At 43.5% G+C, this 22843-nt stretch overlaps 1 protein-coding gene across 5 annotated transcripts in view; it reads left to right on the top strand.

Moving 5' to 3' along the window:
- Positions 1-22843, top strand: part of PLPP1 (phospholipid phosphatase 1) — a 50360-nt gene that overhangs the window by 5388 nt on the left and 22129 nt on the right. For 3 of the 5 annotated variants that reach the window (XM_081132893.1, XM_081132896.1, XM_081132897.1), the window contains one exon: positions 20228-20382. The exons of 1 other annotated variant lie outside the window; for it this stretch is intronic. In XM_081132893.1, the coding sequence (XP_080989019.1) occupies positions 20228-20382 (155 nt within the window). Of the gene's footprint in view, positions 1-13855; positions 13936-20227; positions 20383-22843 lie in introns of all 5 variants that reach the window. One more of the 5 variants, XM_081132895.1, reaches the window with a different exon arrangement.

Raw genomic sequence — 22843 nt, 5'->3', positions numbered from 1 at the left:
ATTCTCATTCCAACTCCTCTATTTAAGAGCTGTGGGACAAAGTTTCCTCTTTGTGCCTCAGTTTCCTCACTGTCTAGTGATGTCGGTACCTACCTCACACGGTGTGGTGAGGTGTACATGGGTCCACATGTAAAGGGAGAGCAGCGCCTTGCACTTACGCACAGTATATGTTTGTCAAAGTTAACTTTATAATCCTACCAACTGTAGCATAACAATTATTTTAGTAGAAATAACATCAACTAATTTTGTATTAGGGACCAAAACACTTGCAAACTTTAAGCCATTTCCTGTGAGTAGTCGTGGAATGCCTTTGAGGCTGACAGCATCTTGCAGGGGTTGAGTTTTATCAGCCATGGGTGAAGACCACACGTGCGATCTCTGAGTGGCGGTAATCCCGGGGTGGTGGACATCTATCTGTGTGGGTGTGCGCTGGAGTGTAATTAAACAAACAGAGAAACGCTTACTTTTTACAGTGGTAGTTCCTGAATTTCAGCTTCATCCAGAAAACGGACTTAACTGCACCCTAGTCAGCTTCGCTGTGTTTATTGCCTGGATCTTGGAGATGGCCACTCCCCACATAAAAAGTAGTCTCAATATTCTTAAAGTTTTTGAATGACCTTAATTGTATATCAACAATTGTGTAAATTCTATTAATTTAACTCTCCTCTGCAATTAAGCAGGCAGCAAAGAAAAAAGATACTACTGTGTAACACCTCTCCATACCTCCTCCCTCTTACCCTTATTTTTCAGATAGGTAGTATGTATTTTGATGTGTTGTTATGTTGGTGAGCACAGTGTTAAGGTTTTAAAATGTTGACTTTGCTTTATCTTTCAATTGTTTATTGAACAGGCATTGTGTACTCGGTATAACGCTAGGAGCTGTAAATATCACTGAACAGATAAGGCTCTATACTAATGTCTAAGACATGCCACGAATGACTAAAACAAGGCTGGAAGAGAGCGAGATGCGGGGCTGCAGACCTCAAGGAAGGCTTCTCTGAGGAGGGGCATTTGAATGGAGATTTAAGGATGAAAATAAGTTGGTGTTGAGGAGCTGGCAGAGGACGAGACCAGACTTAGGGAGGAGCGGGCGTTGAGGGCCAAAGGGGCAAAGGGCACTTCGTAAGAGAAAAGAGGCCTGTGTGGCTGGAATACAGCATGCACCCATGGTATTCTCAGTAGTGAATTCTGTCTCATTTCTAACTGTCAGCATGGGTAATAGCAACAGCTGACATGTATTCAGTGCTCACTGGCCCTGTGCGGTCTCTGCTCCACTTGCTCAGGCAGGGTGGCTTGGTCATGTCCATTCTGTGGATGGTAGAATAGTTGGAAACTCTTCCAGTGAAACCAGGTGAGATGTGGTATGGTCAGGAATTGGGAAATACATGTTTGAAGATGATAACTTTTGAGTGAAGATTGGTCTGGGTTGGGGAAAGGTGGTAGTGAATGGAGAGGGCGAGGAAGGAGGGATGGGGGAATTAACTGGCTATAAGAGCAATGATTACTTTAGGTGGTCTGAATGTGTTATGACTTTAATTCTATGGGATGTGGCTTCAGAACCAGCTTCTGCTCACTGTATTCTGAGTATGTGTCTGCTGTGTAAAGGGGGCACTTCAGTTTTTATAACTCACACTGCTAATGACTACTAAGAGTTTTGCAGGAGGGTGTGCACCCTGAAGGATGTAACTATTTGCCCTGTTAGGAACATGCCCACAGACTTTCCTTCAGATAGCGCAGCTGCTGCAGGCATTTCTGCACAGCAAGGAGACCGCTGTCACGTGGGCAGCGTCAGCCACCTCTAGTAACTCATCCCAGCAGATATAGTTAGAACCCCGTAGTTTAGTTCTCAGCTGTCACTGCTTGGAAATGTTTCCCGAGTCTTTTTCAGGGTGGGGTGCCCGGGAAAATGACAAAAAGGAACCCTGTAGCGCATGAGCTCCTGAGTTAATTGGCAGCTTGTTAAGCCAGGTTCTGCCTTACCTCTTGTTCATTTACCTCCACAGTGAGGGAGATGGGTTGGCTGCCTAGTGCTTGAGAGGTGCATGAGAAGAGAAGAAAATCATTATTTATTGAGTGCCTAAATGAGCCTTTGGTCAGTGTCTTAAATAAACTCATGCAGTTATCACAGAACTCTGAGGTATTGGCCTCATTTTATTCCCTAGTGCTAGGGTATCCAAAAATGGGTGGGAAAATGAAGCAGACCTGTGGACCTCAGATGGCTGCTTGCTCACTGGAGGACAGACTCCTGAGAAACCGTGACAGCACTGCGGATGCTGAGTGGGTGGCAGATGGCAGGCATTCAGAGGTCTGCTCCATGAATGAATAGGTGCTGTGCCCGAGCCAGCCGCTCTCCAGGGTTTGAGTTCTAGCTCCGTCTGTTAGTGCTCACCGTGTGGCCTTGGGCAGGTCGCTTTAACGCCCTCCGCGTTTCCTCACCTGATGAGGAAAAAGATGCTAACAGTGCCCTCCTCATCGTGCTGTGAAATCAGTGAGCTGATGTCTGACAGTGTGTGTGGAGTGTTTGGCATAGGCCTGGCCTGTGCTGCTGTTACTATCTTTAAGAAGCTGATAAACCGATTCCACACCACTTACCAGTCTGTTGTTCACATCTGGTACCGCAGGCCGACTACTTTCTTTTGGAACATTATTTAGTGTAGTTCTAGCTTCAATGTAAACAGCATTGAAATGGGGGCCTGGTTTGTATTTCATCTTTTGTGCCCAGATCACTCTAAGAAATGTTTGGATTATTCTAACCTATTTCCCTCTGGAAGCAGGTACCGCAGTCAAATCTTCTGATTTGAAAAAAAATTTTTTTTAATCCTCACTTGAGGATATGTTTATTGATTTGAGAGAGAGAGAGAAACATCAATGAGTTACCTCTCGTACACTCCCCAACCGGGGATCGAACCCACAACCTTTTGGGACAGGATGACGCGCCAACCAACTGACCCATCCGGCCAGAGCCAGATCTTCCGATTGTACCTGCAGATGAGGAGTAGTCCCACAGCTCCTGGGCAAGATACCCAAGTGACTGTTCATGGAGAGAGAACAGTAGACTAGAAATAGGAATAAAGATGTGTGTGAGCTGGGCATGGCCTGGCTCGGGTAGTCACAACCTCTCTTTTTAAAATATTTTATAATATTTTTCCTTAAGAAACTATTTTCAGAAAACACACTTTTTCAGATGACATCCCAATTTGATTTGGGAAATACACCTATCATGGTTATGTAGTGTAGCCGGAGCAAGTGGCATTTGTGGTATTTCACTTTTTCAAACAGTATGGATAAGAAAAAGGAATTTTCAGTGTGCTCCTTTCCAGATATTGTCTTTGTCTGACCCAGTGGCCCAATTGGAGAAAAGGTTTCATAAATTGTGATGTTATCAAAACTTGTTAGGCAGGTTATGGGTAACACTCAACTTTATAACTGGTGTTGGATACCTACATTAATACTAACTTTATGTTCCATAATGGGGCCCATAATGTCTAAGTGGGGTCCATGGAATATAGTCTGATTACTAACCAAATCTAACAACAAATAAATAAATTACCTTTTATAAAGATACCTTTTTTACATAGACTCCCTCCTCCGCCCCCCTCCTGATTTAGGATTTACATTGTGAATGACTTCTCAGTGAGTGGCAATTTATGTAACTTTTTTTAAAGGGCTCAAAGTGTGAGCTAGTAGTGAAGGTAGTTGACTTGGAGGCCAGAATCTAACCCGGCTTCTCCTCCCTGTGATCACGCGGGCAAGATCACATGGATGTTTCATGTAGTCACATGTAAATTAGAGTGGTAGTAGTGTCTGCCCTGCCTATGTCTCAGGATCCTAGTGGTAAGCAAACCTCACTTATGGAGAGTCAGCTGCTGCAGGATGTGTTGCAGCAGTTGACACCAGCGAACTCGGGGTGGAAAGACCAAGAGCACGTGGTGTACAAGAGGGTGTCCTGAGCAACTGCAGGAGACCTATGGGAGACCAGGTATAAATTTAGCTGCCAAGAGTGGATGCATATTAGAATGTTAGGAAGTAGTGATGAAGGAGAAATGGGCCCTGGTACAAGGTCCTATAGGCCCCTGCTTGAGTTCCTGCTTTTGCCATATAGGTGCATGGCTCTGTCCGTGACCAATTGACTCATGAAATTTTGAAACTGGTTTGGACACGGAAAACACCCGTTGGAGTCTGAATCCTAGTTCTGTCGCCTGCCATTAGTGTAAATCACCCAAGTTCACAGCCTCGTTCCCTTTGTCTTCATCTGTATACTCCTTGGCATGTGGCTGGTGTCCACTGCATAACATAGTAGGCATTTGCTTATTCCACAAAGTCTGGTCCTTACATGTTGTTGCCAGGCTTTCTTAGCCAGTGGAGCTGCAGGTGAACAGAAATGAACCAGAAAGTGCTGTGATGGAGAAATGTGGGCACAGTGATAGGATCAGAAGGGTTCTGAATGAAGAATGAGTGGCTCTTAAAAATGATTACTTTGGTCAGGGTAGAGGAACAGCTTAGAGCATAGAAGAATGGCTTGAGGGTGGTCAGTTAGGAGCTGTGGGATCCATCCAGATGAGGTAATGGTCGTGCGACCACAGGGGGTGATGAAGGGGGAGAAAGGGTATGGACTTGAGAGGTACCTCGGGAGTCAGGTGGACATGTTTTGGTGGCCTATTGAATGTGGAAGACAGAGACGTGTGAAGGATAATTCTGAAGGTTCTGACTCGTATGATTGGGCAGATGTTGGTTCCAAGGTAGTTACTGAGCCGGGAGAAGTAGGAGAGAACCTGATTTGATATAGGAAGGGGGTGGGAGGAGATAGTGAGTCTGCTGTGAGCATCTCTGTTTAAGGTGCCTTTGGAATTTCCAAGAGGAAGTGCCAGTGTTCATGTAGATAAATGGGTCCAGAGCTCAGAGGGGTGGTCTGAATTTTGGGAGGCATTGGCATATTCATGTGATTGAAGTCGTGAGACTTGATGAATCTCAGAAAGAGTTGTAAAGTGAGAAGGGAAAGGGTTTAGGACGGAGCTCTGAGAAACGCCAGCATCTCAGATGGGCTGGAGGAAGGAAGAACACCGGGACTGGGAGGAGGATCCTGGAAGGCCTCTGAGGAGAGTGACTCAAGGAGACAGTGGCAGCAATGTCTGCATTCTCCCAAAAGATCAAGTAAGATGATGCCTGGAGAGCCTTCTGGTTTAGTTACACAGAGGCCAGTGGTAACCTTATGTAAAGCCGTTTCCAGATTGGACGGGGCTGAGGAGTGGGTATTTGGCGTAGACATGGCAACTGTGGGTATCGATAATTTAAAAAGCTGGACTAAGAAGGGAGAAGGGTAGCTTAGGGATAGGACACCCAAATGTTGGCTGAATGAATGAGAGTGCCTCAGGGCCTTCTTGAAGGTTCCCGCCTGGGCCAGCAGGCTCCTCCTGAGACTGGGAGGAGACGTTAGGGATGTCAGCGGAGGCGTAGGTAGTCTGGGGTAGTAGGGTGTCATGGTTTCCTGATGTGCTGGGTGGGGAGAAGGATCTTGCGAGAGAGGAAACCATTTGGATCAGTGGTGTAGGGATAGCTGAACTCTTCCAGACCCTCTGCCCACAACATTGGGTTCGCTGATGCTGCTGTTTTCTGAGTAGCTGTTGCCGAGTGGGATGGGTGTAGGACTTGAAGCTCTGGACGTGGTTTCAGAATTCTGCTTGGCCACAGGTTCCTGTTTCAGGTCACAGATGGTTATGTTGTCCTGCTGATTAAGCCTTAGTGTCTCCTCTTGCACATGGAGAAGACTGCTCCACAGGTCTGTTAGGCTAGACGAGCACCTGTGCAAGTAAAGCACTGGCTCTCGTGGGCGCTCAGTGAGCTCATGTGAAGTCTGCTGTTTTTGTTGTTTGTCTTGGTGGCTGCTGTTTGCTGTGTAGTCCAGCATTGTGTGTTTTCCCTGAGCTTTAAAGGAACAATTTTTTAGGGTTCCTTCCTTCTTCAACTTATTTTCTATAAAATATCTTGAGTAATACAAACATACATTTTTGGGGAAACAGATACATGATTTGCTACTGCAGTAATCATAACCATTAAAAAAGAAATTTACCAAACATTTTTAGCTTGTGTGCCTTTAAAAAAAGTATGTGTGTATTTTAAACAAAGCTTACTAATTTAGATATGCCACTTTGGTGACTTCCTGCCAGAGTAAGAGTTTTTATATTTTTCTTCTGGGACACACCTTAGGATAACTTTAGTGTCTGGATCCTTGCCGTTTGGCATAATTTCAGAGTATAGATGATGGACCTACACAAATGCTTTTAAGATTTAAAACACGTAACGTACTTTTTAGTGGGGTAGAGGCATGAAAACTTAAAAGCAGTTGAGGTCTCAGGTCGGGATTTTATTTGGTGGTTTATTTAAAATGTTTGCTTGTAGTTTTTGTTCTTGAATTATTTCCTATGTATGGTTTGGGCACTGAGATAACTAATTTTGTACCAGGATGGTGAAATCAAGTCAGTCTGCCACCTTTTTCATAGGTTCAGTTGCTGAAGCAGTCTCCCTAAAGGTTTAAAACCTGCCCCAACCACCACGCCCACCTCACAAGAGGCATTTGTGTATTGACTTTTCTAGGAGAGGACTAGAGCTTGCCAGCTTTCTTCAGGAATTATACAGTGGCAAACACACACTGTTGTTCTTTGGAACACAGGTCTTACTGCCGAGTGGGGGAAAGCTACCTCTTGCCCAGTACCAGTAAGGGAGACTTTGCTGGTTAAGGGAACTTTGTGGGTGGGGTTTCTGAGACTGGAAGCCTCATTGTTGGTTCAAAGAGAGAAGTAATAACCAGGTGTCCTCGCCCGAATATAGGATGCTTTGTTTTACAAGCTTAAATAATCCTCAGATAAAACCCTATAGGTCATACTTTCTTTAAGCTAAAGACTAAATAAACTCTGTAGAAACTGTACTTCAAAGAGGAAGCGTCCCTTTTATTCACCGACATTATCTACTGAAGTTGGCTGGTTGTTGACCGGCCTTTAAGAAAGATACCTAAAATACATGTACTTAATAGGTGATGAAGTCTCCCTGGGCACCTGTGTGTAGGTTTACCAAGTTAGGAATTATGTTTTCCCTAGAGGAGCTTCTCATATCTTGTTTCATAATATAGTTTGTGATATATTTTACTATTTTGACTTTGGAAATACGTGGTATTTCATTGTATGAGTTTAGCATGGTGTACTTAAGTGTTGGATATGGAATACTGTCATCATTAGTAAGATCTAGATTAGCTTTTTCCTTTAAAAATAATTTTTCATTGATTTCCAAATTTTCTAAATTGGAAAACTCTAAAAAGCCCAGAAAATAAAATAAGTATCACACTAATCTCACGCTCACCCAGAGATGACTCTTTTTAACATTTTGGTTATATATCTTTCCAGTACTTTTTTTATGTGTATGAGTTCACAATTTAAAAAAACAACAACAAAAATGCTTTAAAAAAACCAAATTGGGATATTGCAGCATATACTGTTTAATTTTTAACATAGTCTTCTACAAAATTACTTTCAGTGTTTATGTGGTATTCTGTTTGTATTTGGCATAATCTACTTTAACCTTCATTTTTTAACATTTAGATTATTTGCCTTTTTTTGTGCTGTTGTTCTGTATACAGCATCCTGTTTAAACTCTGGAAAACCTTGGGTCATCCATCCCAGCCTGTCTCGTGTTCTCGCCTCTTCTGCACCTCTCCCCTCTAGCTCTTCCTTCTTTAACACTAAGACCACAGCAGGTGGACAGACTATTCTCAAGCCGCCAATTTACTGACCAGCATGAACACGCTGGTCTCTGTTGAAGTCAGGGATCAGATGACACAGACACATTTTATTTGCTGGAGATAAATGACTACAGTACGTGAATTGTGTGTTGGTACAGGTTCATGTGTGTCTCGGGCCCATGGGGACTCTCAGAAGGGCAGCAGTGGTTGTGAAGGGGGTGGCAGAGGAGACCCACCAGGGAAGAAGCACTTCCTAAGTTCTCTTAAGGTGCCAGGTGCTATGTTAGGCACATTGCTGGGCTCTTAGTGTGCAGCAGATCTGGGAGGTACATCATTAGTTATTCTCATTCTCCCTAAGAGGAGACTGAGCTCAGATAGGTGAGGAACTGGGAGAACGCCAGAACTAAATCCAGCCGGGCGTACTGACTCCCAGCCCAGCTCTGTCCAGGGCCCCACCCTGCCACACCAAAGGAAAGGTTCCAGGGCTGGCCGAGTGAAGCTGGGAGGGCTGGTAGAAGTTAGCTAGGTGGGGTGGGGCATGGGTGGGTCACTGTACAGAGCGTGCAAGAGGTGAGGGGAGTAGAGAGGTGATAGGGAGCGGAAGCCAGCATTTACGTTTATTTTAAATGTATACATAGTAAAATTCACTCTTTTCTATGAATTTAGGCAATTTAGAATTTAGAGTCAAGGAACCACTGCACAATCAAGATACAGAAGGAACAAAGTTCCTTCCTGCTGCTCTTTTGTAATCAACTCCTCCCCCGGCCTCCACCACTGACAGCCAGTGAGCTGTTCTCCATCCCCCGTCCCATACGTGGAATTAGTGTGGAGCCTTTTGAGTCTGGCCCCTTCACTTGGCATAACTCATTCTAATTAGACAACCACTGATGTACTAAGCGTTACTGTACAACTTTGCTGTCGTTTTTGCCTTTTTCAAAATGTGCTTCTTCCATCCCCAACTCTAATTTCATGTGAACAGAATGTGTTTGGGCTGAGAAATGAGTATAGTTGTAGCTTCAAATACCAAAGAAGCCAGAAATAGATTCCTGATAAGGGCCCAGGAGAAAGTAAAATAGAAAACAAATCAGCTGTCTCTCCCACACCCTGTTACATCAGCGTCTTCCTGCCTTTGCATATGGAAATCTACCCCATGGAAAGTTTGCTGCCTTGTGACCTTTGCCTGCTGGAAAGGGAAAGGGAACAGCTGTGACTGGGAGCTGTGGAAGGAATTAATGTGTTGGCCCTTTGGCTCCCTGAGCCTTCCGGGGAGGGAAACAACAGGTGACTGACTTCTAGCTTCTTATTTTTGTTGGTGCCTAAATAGGCTGACATGTTTTATGTGAAGAAATCTCAGAGTTCACAGTAAAAGAACCTGCCCTTATAGTCATTCTGGATTTTTTTTTAAAGTGCTTTAAGTATATACAGAGTTATTTTAAGTGTCTTAATGAACTAAGAGACTCCAAGGTTAAGGATATTATAGGTAATTATTGACAGAAAACCACCAAAAGTAAAAACCTTCTTTGGTAAATGTCACTTATACGCAAACTGCCTCCCCCCCCCCCCCCCCCTTTTGTCCTAACTTAAACACAAAACAAAAAACCAACAAGGTAACTTGGTCCTTTTTATAGTAAAACCATGTTAACCACAGAGAGTGGTGACCTCAGGCCAGGGACCAGAATGCAGGTGTCCCTAGAAGCTGCGGTTGCCGTTTTGTGAGTCCTTGACCCTGGATGCTTGGTGTACCCTCTCTGTGAGTCCTTCTCAAATACAGTAACCCCACCCCATTCGCGGGGAAAGCGTTCTGGGACCCCTGTGGGTGTCTGAAACCGCAGATAGTACAGCGCCCCTTGTATACTGTATGTTCCCTGTGCATATGTACCTTCCGCGTAACTTATAAGTTGGGCACAGAGATCAACAACAGTAACATAACAGGGAGAACAGGTGTAACAGTGCTGCAGTGAGCTATGAGAATGTGACCTCTCAGAGTGCATGACTGTACTGGACTCGCCTCTGCGGTGATGTGGGATGACACACTGCACTGCCAGTGTGAGGAGATGAAGTGACGTGGAGTTTTCCCTTTAATATTTTTGCTGGTAACGGAAACCTCAAAAAGCGAAACCCAGGTTGTTGGGGTGGGAGGAGCTCCTGTGTATATTGACTCTACCCCGACCCCTCCCACCTGGCTCCAGGCTCTGCCCCACCTCCAGCTCTACCTGGCACAGATCCATCTTCCTGAGGCACAGCTGTCTCCAAGCCCTTTCTTGCTCAGAGCCAGTGTTGACTTTTCATCTTCTATTGAAACATACTCAAATGATTTACCTGGAGTCAAAGACCCTCATGCTGTAGTTTTGCTGTCCATTCCCATTTCTCTTACCCCTCATTTCCCTCTACTCTGCTTTAGCTGGAGCATCCTGTTTGTTTGTTCAGTTTAATTGTCTGGCAACAGATGGAGCTCAGATATCAACCTTTAGTTCATTTGCAATTCCATTTCCCATTGCAGTTGTTTTCAGTGTTTTTTTCTACTCTAGGAAACCTCCAGGCATCCCCGCTCTCCTCATTTTTTAGCAAAGGATGCTGGTTCTCACTTCATTTAGAAGGACTTAGAGTCAGACAAGTATCTGTTTGAATCCTGAAGGCACCACTAACTGTCCAGGCTGACCACCAGTCTCCATCTGAGCTCTCCAGTGTCCTGGTCTCTCCCCACAGGTAAAGCAGAGCCCAGCTCCTCCTGAACTATATCAGGCGTTGCTCTGAGTGGCCATGCTGGGGCAGTGCTAGTTCTTAAATGTGTGTAATTTCACCTCATTATATATATGGCTTTAATTAAGCTCTGTGTCCTCCCTGAGTCATCCTCTCATCTTTAAAGTGGGGATAATAATACCTGTTTTACAAGGTGGCTCTTTGCTGTTAAATATTTGCTGAGGGCCTGTCTTGTTTGAAGCACTGACTTGGGTGCTTGGAATATATCAGCGAACAAAACAAAAATACCTGCACCTTCTGGGAGCTTGTATTCAGTTGGTATTGTGAGGATTAGATGAAAAGGGACGTACATGTTCAGTATGGTGCCAGACACCTGAGGTGCTCACAGTGTTTGGGCCTCTTTCTTCCCCTTTGCCATACTGTTTCCATCGGGGCGCCAAAGGCAGTGCGTGGCCTGGTAGAGCCAATACTAATAACTGGACATGGCCTCGCCAGAGAGGACCCAGGGCCTGACCGTATTGCAGAGCAGTACACATGGAAGAGCAACCATTTCGGGGGGTGGGTAAAAATTACTAGGTGACCCTTCTCGTGATGGTCCTGGCTGTCTGCCTATGCTTACATTTCCTCCTGCCTCCCTTGGATCTGGCTCCTCCATTCACCCTTATTCTCCAGTCCTCCTGCCTACCCCATCCGCTCCACCCACTGTCAGATCTTTTGCAATATAGACCAAAAAAAAATCGTTACCCTTCCTCTGCCCCGTTTGCCCTTCGAGGTGCAGACAGGTCCTCCCCTTCCATCCTTTTTATCAGAAGATACTTTAAACTTGTCTCTCCTTCTTCATTCAGTCCTTCACTCTTTCTAGGCTTTCCCTTCTCACCCAGGTGCCGCTGGCCTGTCAGGGCTCCTCCGTCACCTGTTATCTGTTCTTTTTCTATTTAGCTTCTTTGTAAGTGGCACCTATTGTTGTTAAGAACATGTGGAGTCAGTGGGCTTATGGCCTCATTGACCTGAGTTCGAAACCCAATTCCTCAACCTAAGCGGCTTTGGGCAGGTTTCTTCATTCAAAATGATGTCATGTTTATCTTTTAAAGTAATTGAAGGATTAAAAGTTGCAACACGCAGCACATTGTCAGGACATATGGTGAGAGTTAAGTGAAAAGTACCTGCTGTCAGTGGCATTTTAGACAAGTCGCCCTTCGTTTTCCAACATGATCGCTCATTCATGTTCCCCACCCTCCTGTCCTGAGAGTTCCTTCCTTGTTAGCTGGCTGTGTTTACTTTTGTTTTCTTTCCAGGTTCATGGCTGTTGTTACTGTCTCTGAGTGATCTTAATACAGTCTCATGGCTTCAGCTGTCCCCTTATGATTGATAAGTTCATCTTGAGTCTGGTTCTCTCTCGAGTGCCAGATACGAGTGTCTAGCTGTGTGCTGGACACGAAACATTGATCAGAAGGTCAGGGACAGCAGTAGGAGGCAGTGTCTGCATTTGCTCTGTGGAGGAAGCCGCCTCTCTTACCTGGCAAACTCATGAGTTTCACTTAAGTCAGTAAAAGTGTGAATGACTCTCTTTATGTTTGGATAGCCAACGACCCTTTCCAAAGGAGGGAGGGAAGAAAACCCTTTCTCTTCAGAAATAACACGTAACTCTTGTCAGCAGGAGGATCTTTCATGTAATTCTAGAAAGAATTTGAAACACCTGTTTCCAAAGAAAGAAAGAAAAATATTGCATTTTCCCCCCCAAAATGTATTTTGTTCAAACCTAATTAGATACCAAAGAGAGGATGTGCTTTAGGCTTGGAATGAATAGAACGCTCTAAAAATGGCTCAGGTAACACACAGTAGTAAGAGCCAAAAAAATTTATTTACTTTTAACCTTGGGCTGCTAAAAGGGGAAAATGAACGGGTTTGTAGAAGCAAATGTCACAGAAGCAACTGGACTGACTTGTGAGACCCAAATATACACGTAGAAAAGTGCACAAACATGGCTAAATTTACTAAAAGGAGAATATTTCTTACATAACATTTTTGGTAAAATAAAACATCAGCCCCTGGAAGTAGTTCCCTCACTGTTTATTTTTCTGTAAGTTGTGCTGAGGTTCCCATTTCTCTCCCTGGCTTGCAGGAGCCCAGCACAGTGGTGTGGGATGTGTCCTGGGTCACACCAAGCAACTTCACCCTCACTCCCCATAACAAAAGGAGGAAGCCTGTGGTTTGTCCGTATATAGACCAGCCGAGGCTCACAGAATCACGGACTGAGGCACCTAAGAGAGAAGGCCTCCCAGCTGTATACAAGGACACACACCCTGGGTTAGGTGCCTCTCTTAAAAGAAACGCTGGAGGCCCTGTGATGTGAAGAGAAGAGGAACTTTTGTTAAAATCCCGGCATCCCTGCTTACCAACCTGTGTGATGACGCTGCTCCATCCCGGACACACTCAAGGGCTGTGTACTCTTGGGCGAGTTACCTGGTGTTTCTGAGTTTCTGATAAAATTAGCCCAGAGACATAGTTAGTGCCCTTTAAAAATTGTAATAATTTTCTGTATTTGTGTTTTTCTTTTGTTTTCTTAAGCCTTTAACAAGACCTACCATTAACTGGTAAAAACTCAATTTGGTTTTGTTGATCTGATTTTCCCTTTGTTTTCTATTTTATTCATTTCTGTTCTTTATTCCTTTTACTTTCTTGAGCTTTTAAAAAATAAGTTATTGCGTGTTTCATTCATTTCTCAGGTATAAATTTAAGGCTGTACATTTTTATGTGTAGTGTTTTAGTTGTATACTTTTGATTTGTATTTTCATGTTCATTTCAGACTATTTTGTGATTTTACATTTTGGCTTTTCTAGACCCGTGACTTAGTGATTTTTAAGTTTTCATACATACAGATTTGGAGGACTGTCTTTCCCCTTCATAAAATTGTTAGAATTAGAGATAATATATAGGCAGACATCTGGCGAATAGTAGGTCTTCAACAAGTGCTTTCACTTCTTAAAGAAATAAAGTGCTTTTGAAATTACTACTTTCTTAGGTAAGTTGCTTTTATAGCATAATTTCAGGAAACACAACAAAAATACTTTTTCATGGTGATAAAGCAGTTCTTAAAATTAAAAATTAATGATCTTGATCTTTTGTTTTATTATAAAATATTCAAACATGGAAGTATATTCAGTAGGAGATGAGTTGTCTACCCAATTTCATATTCAGTACCATCTCTGGAGTTAACTACTTAAAAGTTGGTTATATATTTTTTCTAGGCTTTCTAATTATTTAGACATAAACACAAATATTTTGTTTCATATAAATGAAATTACACTAAATACAGTGTTTTTACAGATTATTTTGCACCCTTAGCAGTATATCAAACATATTTCTATGTATGTGTTGCTTATTCTAATAGTAATACTATTGATTAGGTTTTAAAATTTTTTCCAGATTTTGTGGTAGGAAATCTGAAGTACAAATGCACATTTTGCCTGATGGTGACGATCAGCTGTGCTGTGTGTGCCCCGTGTGTGAGTGTGCTCGGTGCTCTGTACGTGTTGTTTGCATTGCTCTTGGCCGTGCGTGAGCAGCATGAGACTGAAGACTCACAGTAATACCCACACACAGCTGTGCTGCAATCTTTCACTATAAAGCAAGCCTTTCTCTTAAGCATGTTTGTGTTTTGTGATTTAGTTTATAAATTCCTACAGGTCTAGCAGGATTGCTATTTAAGTGTCCTGTAAGCAGGGCTGCCCTGATTATTTTAGGCGCTTCCAGTAAGAGCAAATATTTTTTACTGCTAAATAAGAGCACATTATGATTTATACTCTTTACTGAGAGTGGCAGCATAACATGTACAGAACTGTGCAGTAGGTGACGATGTTTTTCACTGGGATCCTGGACTAAGTCCTCTGCTAGCTGAAGGTGTATAGAATGGGTGTTGTCATGGACCAGGCTGTGTGAGTCACAGCTTCAGATCTGATGGTTTCTAGTGGTCCTAGAGAAGAGGCTGGGAAAGGTGGACCTGGAGCTGATAATTATTAGTAAAGTCCTGTTTTGAAGTGTTACTGCTTTATACTGGTCATCGTCTCATTTGGAAATCTGGTCCGCTTTCCCGCAGGGAAGCTGTGGACCTCTCTTTGGGGGAATCAGTAAAGAGGATTGCCCTGCCCATGTGACTCAGTGGTTGAGCTTCGTCCCGTGCACCAAAAGGTCTCCGGTTCGATTCCTGGTCGGGGCACGTGCCAAGGTTGTGGGCTCCATCCCCAGTGGGGGACGTGGGGACGTGCAGGAGGCAGGCAATCGCTGTCTCTCTTTCACATCGATGTTTCTCTTTCTCCCTGTCCCTTCCTCTCTCTAAAATCAATGAAAACGTATTTTTTTATAAAAGAGGATTGAATTGGGGCTCCAGCTTCTTTACTCATTGAGAAAAGAGTGAGAGAGCCCAGTTGGGCGTGGCTTAGTGGTTGAGCATCAACCTAGAACCCAGGAGATCAAGGTTCGATTCCCAGTCAGGGCACATGCTGGGGGTTGTGGGCTCAATCCCCAGTGGGGGGCGTGCAGGAGGCAGCCGATCAACAACTTCCTCATCATTGATGTTTCAACCCTCTCTCCGAAATCAATAAAGATATATTTTAAAAAGTAAATAAAATAAAAACCAGCCACCCATTTAAAAAGAAAAAAGAAAAAGAGTGAGAGGTGCTCCCACAATAGCCACATCTGAAGCTTTGCTCAGCGGTAATGCTGGGTAGTACAGAAGTGCACTCAAGATTCCAGGAGTTTCTAAATTACAGATTTGTTTCAGCAGGTAACATTCATTAGCACTTTATGTTCCCAGTGGAAAACAAGCTTGAGAAATCATCGTTAGAATATAGAATTAGAAGAGCTTCCGGAGTGTGTTCTTGGACTTTATAGATTGTCAACCATTTTTGTTTTGTTTTTTCGACTTTTCTTGGTTTGTTTTAATTTGAGTATTATGGAGAGAAAAATTACTTAAAACTTTTCAGGACCTAAGATTATGGTTACACAGGATTACTGGGTGCCTCGGAGGAATCGCTCCGTTTATCCATTCGTTCACTTACTCGTTCAGCAAATACTCTTCGAGTTACCCCTTTGCATTACCACTTGTGGGGTGCCAAGACCCTGATTGATCTTTCCTGGCCTGCCTCCGGGATCTGGGTGTCTCCTGTTTGCCCTGTGCAGACCTGCCTCACCTCTGTCCACCCTGCCTTCTAGCCGGGCTTGTGCAGCGGGAAGCACTGAGCACTGGCAAGGCTGTGTTGATTCTCCAACTCCCTGCTGCCCAGTCTTGTCCTGCTGGCTCCCTGCACCTATCAGGCCTGAGGGCAGCAGCTTCAGGAGGCTGCACTACCTCTTGCCTCAGCCCACAGGGTGCTGACTCCTGCTGGGGTCCCGATTGCTGCATTGTCTGGTCCCTTCGGCCTCGGTTCTGCTCGCCCTTGCCGGCTGGGTGTTTCCTGCAGCACTAGCGCCCTCTTTCACGAAAACTTTTTGGTGAGGTCTTTCTCGTTCCTTCCCTCTTGTAGTCTTTTTTCCCTTGCCTGGCACTGTGGCTGCCATAAAACAGGAATGGAAATATCTGAACAAATAAGGAGACAAGATCTTCCAGAGGATGGACACTTGAACGACCTGAAGTCAGTATAGTTACTTTAATAATATCCTGATTTTTATGTCACTCTTTTCAAAACGTAAACTTAGCCCTTGTTTCCTTTACTTTTGTTTCTTCCTGTTAGAAGTAAACGTTGGTTTGCTTCATTCAGTCTCTCTCTTTAAAAGGCATTTTAGTGTTGCTCCATTGGCATCTTCTGTAGCAGCAGGTCTTTAAGCAGATATGTGCTACATGTGAAATGGGAGAGGCTTCAGTGGTCCCTGGGTTGGAGGACAATGGAGGGAACGTGTATCCAGGTGTTGGCTTACCTGTCTTTCTCAGTGTGTCTAGAAAGTCACTCAGTAAAGTGCTCAGTAAAGTCAAAGGTTGAACATTTAAACAGTGACTTAAGAAGGAATTTTAATTCAGAGAAAAATATTCTAGAGTAAATAGGGTCAAAAATAGTTTCTGTATCCTGTCTATATTAAGGAAAGAATACACCTGCCCCATGAGAGGGTTTATTTGGGGAAGAATCTTCCAGTGACATGAACTTTGACACAAAACTCTCTATTACTACCGTAAAAAATACCACTGAAAGTAATCTCTATAGCAGATTGAGAACATTTCTAATTTTTAGAGTAGAGGTGTGTGTTTACTCTAGAGGGGTGGCTGTGTGTGTGTGTGCGCACGCGCACGCGCGCACGCCTGCCTGTGTCTGTCGTCTGCTTGGGCTGCCATAACAAAATACCATAGGCTGGGTGCCTTAACAATAAATTAATTTTCTCGCAGTCCTAGAGGCTGGCATTCTGAGATCAGGGTGTCAGCTTGGTCGGGGTCTGGTGAGGGCTATTCCTGGCTTGCAGGTGGCCACCACTGTGTCCTCACATGGCCTTTCCTGGTTGCGTACATTTGGAGAGAGATCTCTCTCTCTCCCCCTCTTCCTAAGAGAGTAGAGTACCTGTCCTATTGGTTTAGGGCCCTACTTTTATGACCTCATTTAACCTTAATTACCTCCTAAAAGCCCTCTCTACAAATACATTAAAGTTGGTGGTTAGAACTCCAACATAAGGATGGGGGGGGGGCACAGTTCAGTTCATAGGGTGTACGTGTGTATATATAAAACATGAGTAGTGGAGGAAATTGTGGCATATTTAACTTGAAGAAAGAGAGCCATGCCTGCTTAGACTGTGAGAACCCAGTACTGAAGCTCATTGCTGAACCGTCTCCCTGAAGGTGCTGTTAGAGGGGAGGTGTAGCGCCCTCTCTTGCAGATGATCAGCTGCACCCTTTCCCCAGACCCGTCTTCACTTCCCATTCTTCTGGATGTCTTGTGTTCGGCACCGTTTACCTGAGTACAGACTGAATCTCTAAGCTGCTGAGTTAGCTTTTGTACCACAAGGCTGTCCTTCCGTGTGGCACTCTCGCTCACCCAGCGCGACTCTGGGCCCACCCTCCAGAGCCTGTCGTCCTCTCCCCCTCCCCACAGTCGCCTGTTCCACTGGGGCTGTTGGTTCTTAGCCGACTGCTTTATCTCTGTTAGTCTTCACTTCAGGCTTTGCTTTCTCTGAGAACTGTTTCATTTCCTGGCTTCAGTTACCATTTCTAAAGCCAGCAATTTGCATCTCTCTGTCTACTTCTGATCTTTATCCTGAAATTTATTTAGCCATTCAGCAGTTTTTTATTCAGAGCCAGCTGTGTGCCTGGTGCAGAGGATACAAGGGTAGTCTTTGCCCTCAAGTTGCTGATGGTGCAAAAGGCGATTTAAAATACAGTGTGGCAGACGTGTGGACGAGGTTCTATGGGGCAGATGAGTCGGGCGGGAGTGCGTGGACTTGAAGGGGAAACCAGAGGGCGAATAGCTCCACTGGACGGCCGAACCTACAGGGCGGGCCACAGTAGGTTTACAGTTGTTCATAGGGAAATAATACACTAATTAATAAATAATGATACAGGAATAAGCTCTATGTTTCCTGTACTGAGAACTGTAAACCTACTTTGGCCCACCCTGTATATTAAAGCACCTATGGTTTTGAAACATTTATGTTCAGGCAACAGGAAAGGTTCAGTGTGACTGAAGCCTTAAGGACCTCGGGAGAAGAGTGACTGACGAGGCTACGTTTAAGGTGCTGGGTCACCCCAAAGGCCATTCTCAAGACTAGACTAATCTTCTACTGCAAACCAGCTCCCTGTCCCATTTCCAGACCTGAGATGTCCTCTCCACCTGCCTCAACAGCGGGATCAGTCATCTCTATTCAAAACACTCTTTCATGCATCCTTAATTACTGCATTATTTCAAAGCTGTATTAAATGTCCCCCTTCCTACTTTAAAAAAAATTAATTTCTGAAACCCCTTATTTTACCCTGTTGCTGACGGTAAGCAAAAGAGGACAGTGACAGTGATATTTTATTTGCTACAGGATAAGTTACTTTTAGGCCAGCATTTTAAAACATAGTTATTTTTGTAAACACAAAAATACGAAGCCCACTTCCTCCCATTAAAAAAACAGCATTTCAGGATTAAGAGTAATCTGCAGCAAAGATTTAGTGCATTAACTTTGAGTTTTTATTCTGAACGTTACATGTGTTACACTGAATGAGCTTCTCAGAGGGACAAGTCCCCCCCCCACACACACACACAGTCCTGTGTTCCTTATCACAGTTCTGACCTGTTAATTTAGCCTGACCACTTGCTTTCATGGGAGGCCATATGAATACAGACTCCAGAAACAGTCTGTGTTGCATTCCTGGTTCCACCTACTAGTCTCAGCAAGGTTCCTTCCTCAGTTCTCTAAGCCTCATGGTGACTTTACCTGAAAAGTGGGGGGAGTGCTAGTCCCTACTTCCCAGGGTTGAGGTAAGAACTGGCTAATTCATGTCGCCCATGCCTGGCGTGAGTGAGCACGTGTACATGCTGGCTGTTAAACGTCGTGCACCCTGAAGACCTCTTGCTCACCCCCTGTGCTCTTGCTGATGTGCCCTGGCTCACCTCGCATGCCTTTACCCCGAAGGCTCTCCTCCAGCCCCTCCCTGCTGCCTGCTGTTTCAAGTTCCACCCCCTGCCTTTTCTTTTTTTCTAACTGTTCTAGTTCAAGTTGACCTCTGAATTCCTTCCTTTAGGACCTTTTATACCATTTTAGAAATCAGTCATGTTTTGTCTTTTATGGTATTTCTTTTAAATTTTACATAAAGTTCACTTTTTTGTTGTATAGTTCTTTGAGTTTTGACAAATGCTTAGAGTTGTGGAATTACCATCGCAATCAAGATACAAAACAATTTCATCAGCCCCCTCCCCAAAAAGCATATCTTGGTATTTCTATTTCTACATATGTATCTTGGTATTACATTCTGTTTCTATATATATAATTTAGGTCCTTAAACCTAGAATCTATTTTACACTAATTTGTCTTCATTAGGAATGCCCTAGCCTAATATGAGTATATAATGAGTAGATGCTTGAATGTTTAAATTGTATAAAATAAAGCCCAAAAGCATGGTAAATTTGAACATGAGAAGCTACTAATTGAATTTAGTTTTTCTTGATCTTTCAATTTATTTGGGTGAAAATTTCCAAATGAAAATTATTCCTGTATAATTTGTTAAAGTGATTTTGGAGGCTTGCCGGGACTTAAGGAAAACCATTTTTAATTTGTCTTTGGAATATAAAGGGCTTATTTCTTTCTGTTTTTATTATTAAATATACTTATGATTTCTATTGTTTTCCAGTCCTATTAACTTAAATTTTAATGTGAAACAAAGTTTTGTGTCTTGCCCCTCCTTAACTACATTAGGCTGTTACGATGTTATGATTATTAAATGTATTTCCTGAGTTTTTCCTTTTTTTCTTGAATATATGTAAGATATTAAGCAAGTGAATTAAAAATGAATTAGTTACAAAATGTGAAATGCAAAACTGTGCTGTTTTTTCAACTTTATTTTTCTGTTGGCCAGTTTTGCTCTCTTCCTGGGTTTCTTTTATTGATCATCTCAAAACTCAGGTCAATGCAAGTAAGAGAACTTGTGCTTGGTCAGGGCGGGGCTGATGGGGATGAGGGGTGCTGCATGGTTGCCTGTCTTCACTCTGGGACTCTAGGGAGTATGGATTCTTTTTCAGAAAGGGCACCATGTTTGAGATTTGCACCCCATTTGGTAGACTTGACTTCCTGATGAAGTGAATTGAATGTAACCATGTGTGTCTTTTCTCCCTTCCCCAACAGCTTCCATGCCTATGGCTGTTCTAAATTTGGGCCAAATATATCCATTTCAGAGAGGCTTTTTCTGTAAAGACAACAGCATCCAGTATCCGTACCATGACAGTACCGTCACGTCCACTATGCTCACCGTAGTGGGGCTTGGTTTACCCATTTTCTCTGTAAGTAAATTACTCAGTAGGTAGGTAGCGATGAGTGTGTTGTGCTGGAGGTTGGATGGAGTGATGGCGTTGGGGTGGGGTAAGTCCACAGCTCGGTCTCCCCCAGTGTGGATTTGCTGAATGGCCTGAGAAGTGTGCCCACTGTTTCAATCAGGGGCAGTTTCTGCAGGTAAAAGGGGATGCTGCCCAAAACAAGTGGAGGTCATCGTGAAGAATCATGGGATGATTGTTTAGAACAGAAGGGCTCCCTGAAGTCATCAGGACCAGCTCCTTTCAGTGTACAAGCGAAGACACTAGCTCAAGCCCAGTGAGCTACTTCATGTTGGTAAATAATATGATAAAGCTAAGAGTGTGCTTGTTTTCTCATATTATTAAGGGGAAATTGAGGCCATAATGAAGGAGATAGACTTATTAAATTTGAGAAAACACAGCAGAAAGGCTGTAAATATGTATGCAAAATAAAATCCTCAGATACATCTAAACTGCGTGACTGTGTTTAAGTTGTGCTGTCCTTGAGATAGCTCATCCGTGTGTGGGATAATGCTGGGTTTCATTATTTTAGATCCCTGGAAGATTTCCTTCTAGGTTAAATTTCACCGGTAGGTTGAGGGGTTGTGCTTGCTTCCTGAACCTCACCTGCATCTCTTTATGTGACTTGGACATAGATGAGAGGAGCTGAGCAGAGACTTGCTCCTGAGGCCCTGAGAGCACAGCAGGTCACGCAGTGTTTCTCCTCTGACCACCTGTCTTTTATCAGTTGTCTTCTCTAGAGAGTTGACTTAAAATTTTTGTCTCAGCCAACTCAGCAGCCTTATGTCCACAGCAGGGTAGGCTGGCTTTTCTTTCCCTATTTTCCCCCCAAATTGCCTGTAAATAATAACCTACTTCCCAGCTTGTCAGGTGTACAAAACAGCTGTCACACACAGAGCTGGCAGGTATGAATGATCTCAAAAAGAGCGTATCATTGGACATAGAAATTATACTTTAAGCACTTTATCCTGTGAAATAATCATTCATGCAGAGATTACTTACAGGAATGTCCACTACAGAGAGTTCAGCTGTCGGGGACTGTTTATGATTCACCCCAGTGATGAAATATTATGATACCCATTTTATAACTTTTGCTGATACTTACCTGGAAAAACCTTTGTAATGTGTAATATATTAAGTGGGGATGGAAGGGAGAAAGGTAGTAAAATGGTTCTAGCTGGTGGTGCGGTTAAGAGATTATTTTCACTTTTTCTTACATTTTCTTCATGTCCTCCCTTGAACATGTACTGTGTTTCAAATAAGGAAATCTATTTTACAATTAAGAACCTACTAGCAATTTTCCTATTTCCATCTTGATAAATGTGAAGTTTAACTGTCTTAACTATATTTATTACCCATCTTCATGTAGTTGTTCCGGAAGCTAACTGTTCTACGTGTGGGTTCAGTTCTGTCTTCAAGAATGTGCCAAAAGAGAAGATTCCAATAGTGATCTTTTAAAAATGCACAGTAAATAAAAATCAAAACTTCACTCCTTTCTCTGGGGCTCCGCAGCCTGTGTGTCTGACTCGGTTCTTTCAGGAGTGATGGGTTGTTGGTGGACTTGAGAAGCCCTACAGGTAAACACAGCACTTCCTGAGGGCAGATGATTGTCTTTTATGTTGTGATATACTGTAATCCAGTTCTGATGCTTACCCCTGGAGTTAGTCGGACTCCACAGGTTCATGGGCACAGTCTGAGACTGCCCTCACTTTAAATGTTTTTATTGATTTCAGAGGGAGGAAGGGAGCATGAGAGAGAGAGAAACATCAATGATGAGAGAGTCATTGATCGGCTGCCTCCAGCATGTCACCTGCTAGGGATTGAGCCTGCAACCCAGGCATGTGCCCTGACCAGGAATCGAAACCTGATCCCCTGGATCATAAGTCGGTGCTCAACCCCTGAGCCATGCCAGCCTGGCATCTGTTCAGTATTTTTATAAACCTAAAACTGCCTTAAAAAATCAAGTGTATTGCCTGCCCACATTGGCTCAGTGGTTGAGCATTGACCTGTGATCCAGGAGTTCGAGGTTCAATTCCTGGTCAGGGCACATGCCCAGGTTGAGGGCTCTATCCCCAGCAGGGGGCGTGCAGGAGGAAGCCAGTCAATGCTCTCATCATTGATGTTTCTATGTCTCTCTCCCCCTCCCTTCCTCTCTCTGAAATCAATAAAGATATATTTTTTAGAAAAATCAAGTGTATTAATTTTTTAAAAATTAAAAAATTGCTCACAAAATCTGGTGAAATGTCATTGCTGTTTGATTAAATCCCATTAGTGAAGGTTGCTACAAATGATCATTCTCACAGTTAGTGAGTATTTATACATTCATTGCTAGGAATTGTATTACCTGATAAGATATAAAAAGTAAAGTTCCAGGGCTATGATTCATGTAATTTATTTATATGCAAACTCATTTTATAGGGGTATTTAACTT

This window comes from Miniopterus schreibersii (assembly GCF_964146895.1).
Source record: "Miniopterus schreibersii genome assembly, chromosome: 3".
Classification (NCBI taxonomy): domain Eukaryota; kingdom Metazoa; phylum Chordata; class Mammalia; order Chiroptera; family Miniopteridae; genus Miniopterus; species Miniopterus schreibersii.
The sequence above is the reverse complement of the archived record's forward strand: the minus strand, read 5'-3'. Positions and strand labels throughout refer to the sequence as shown.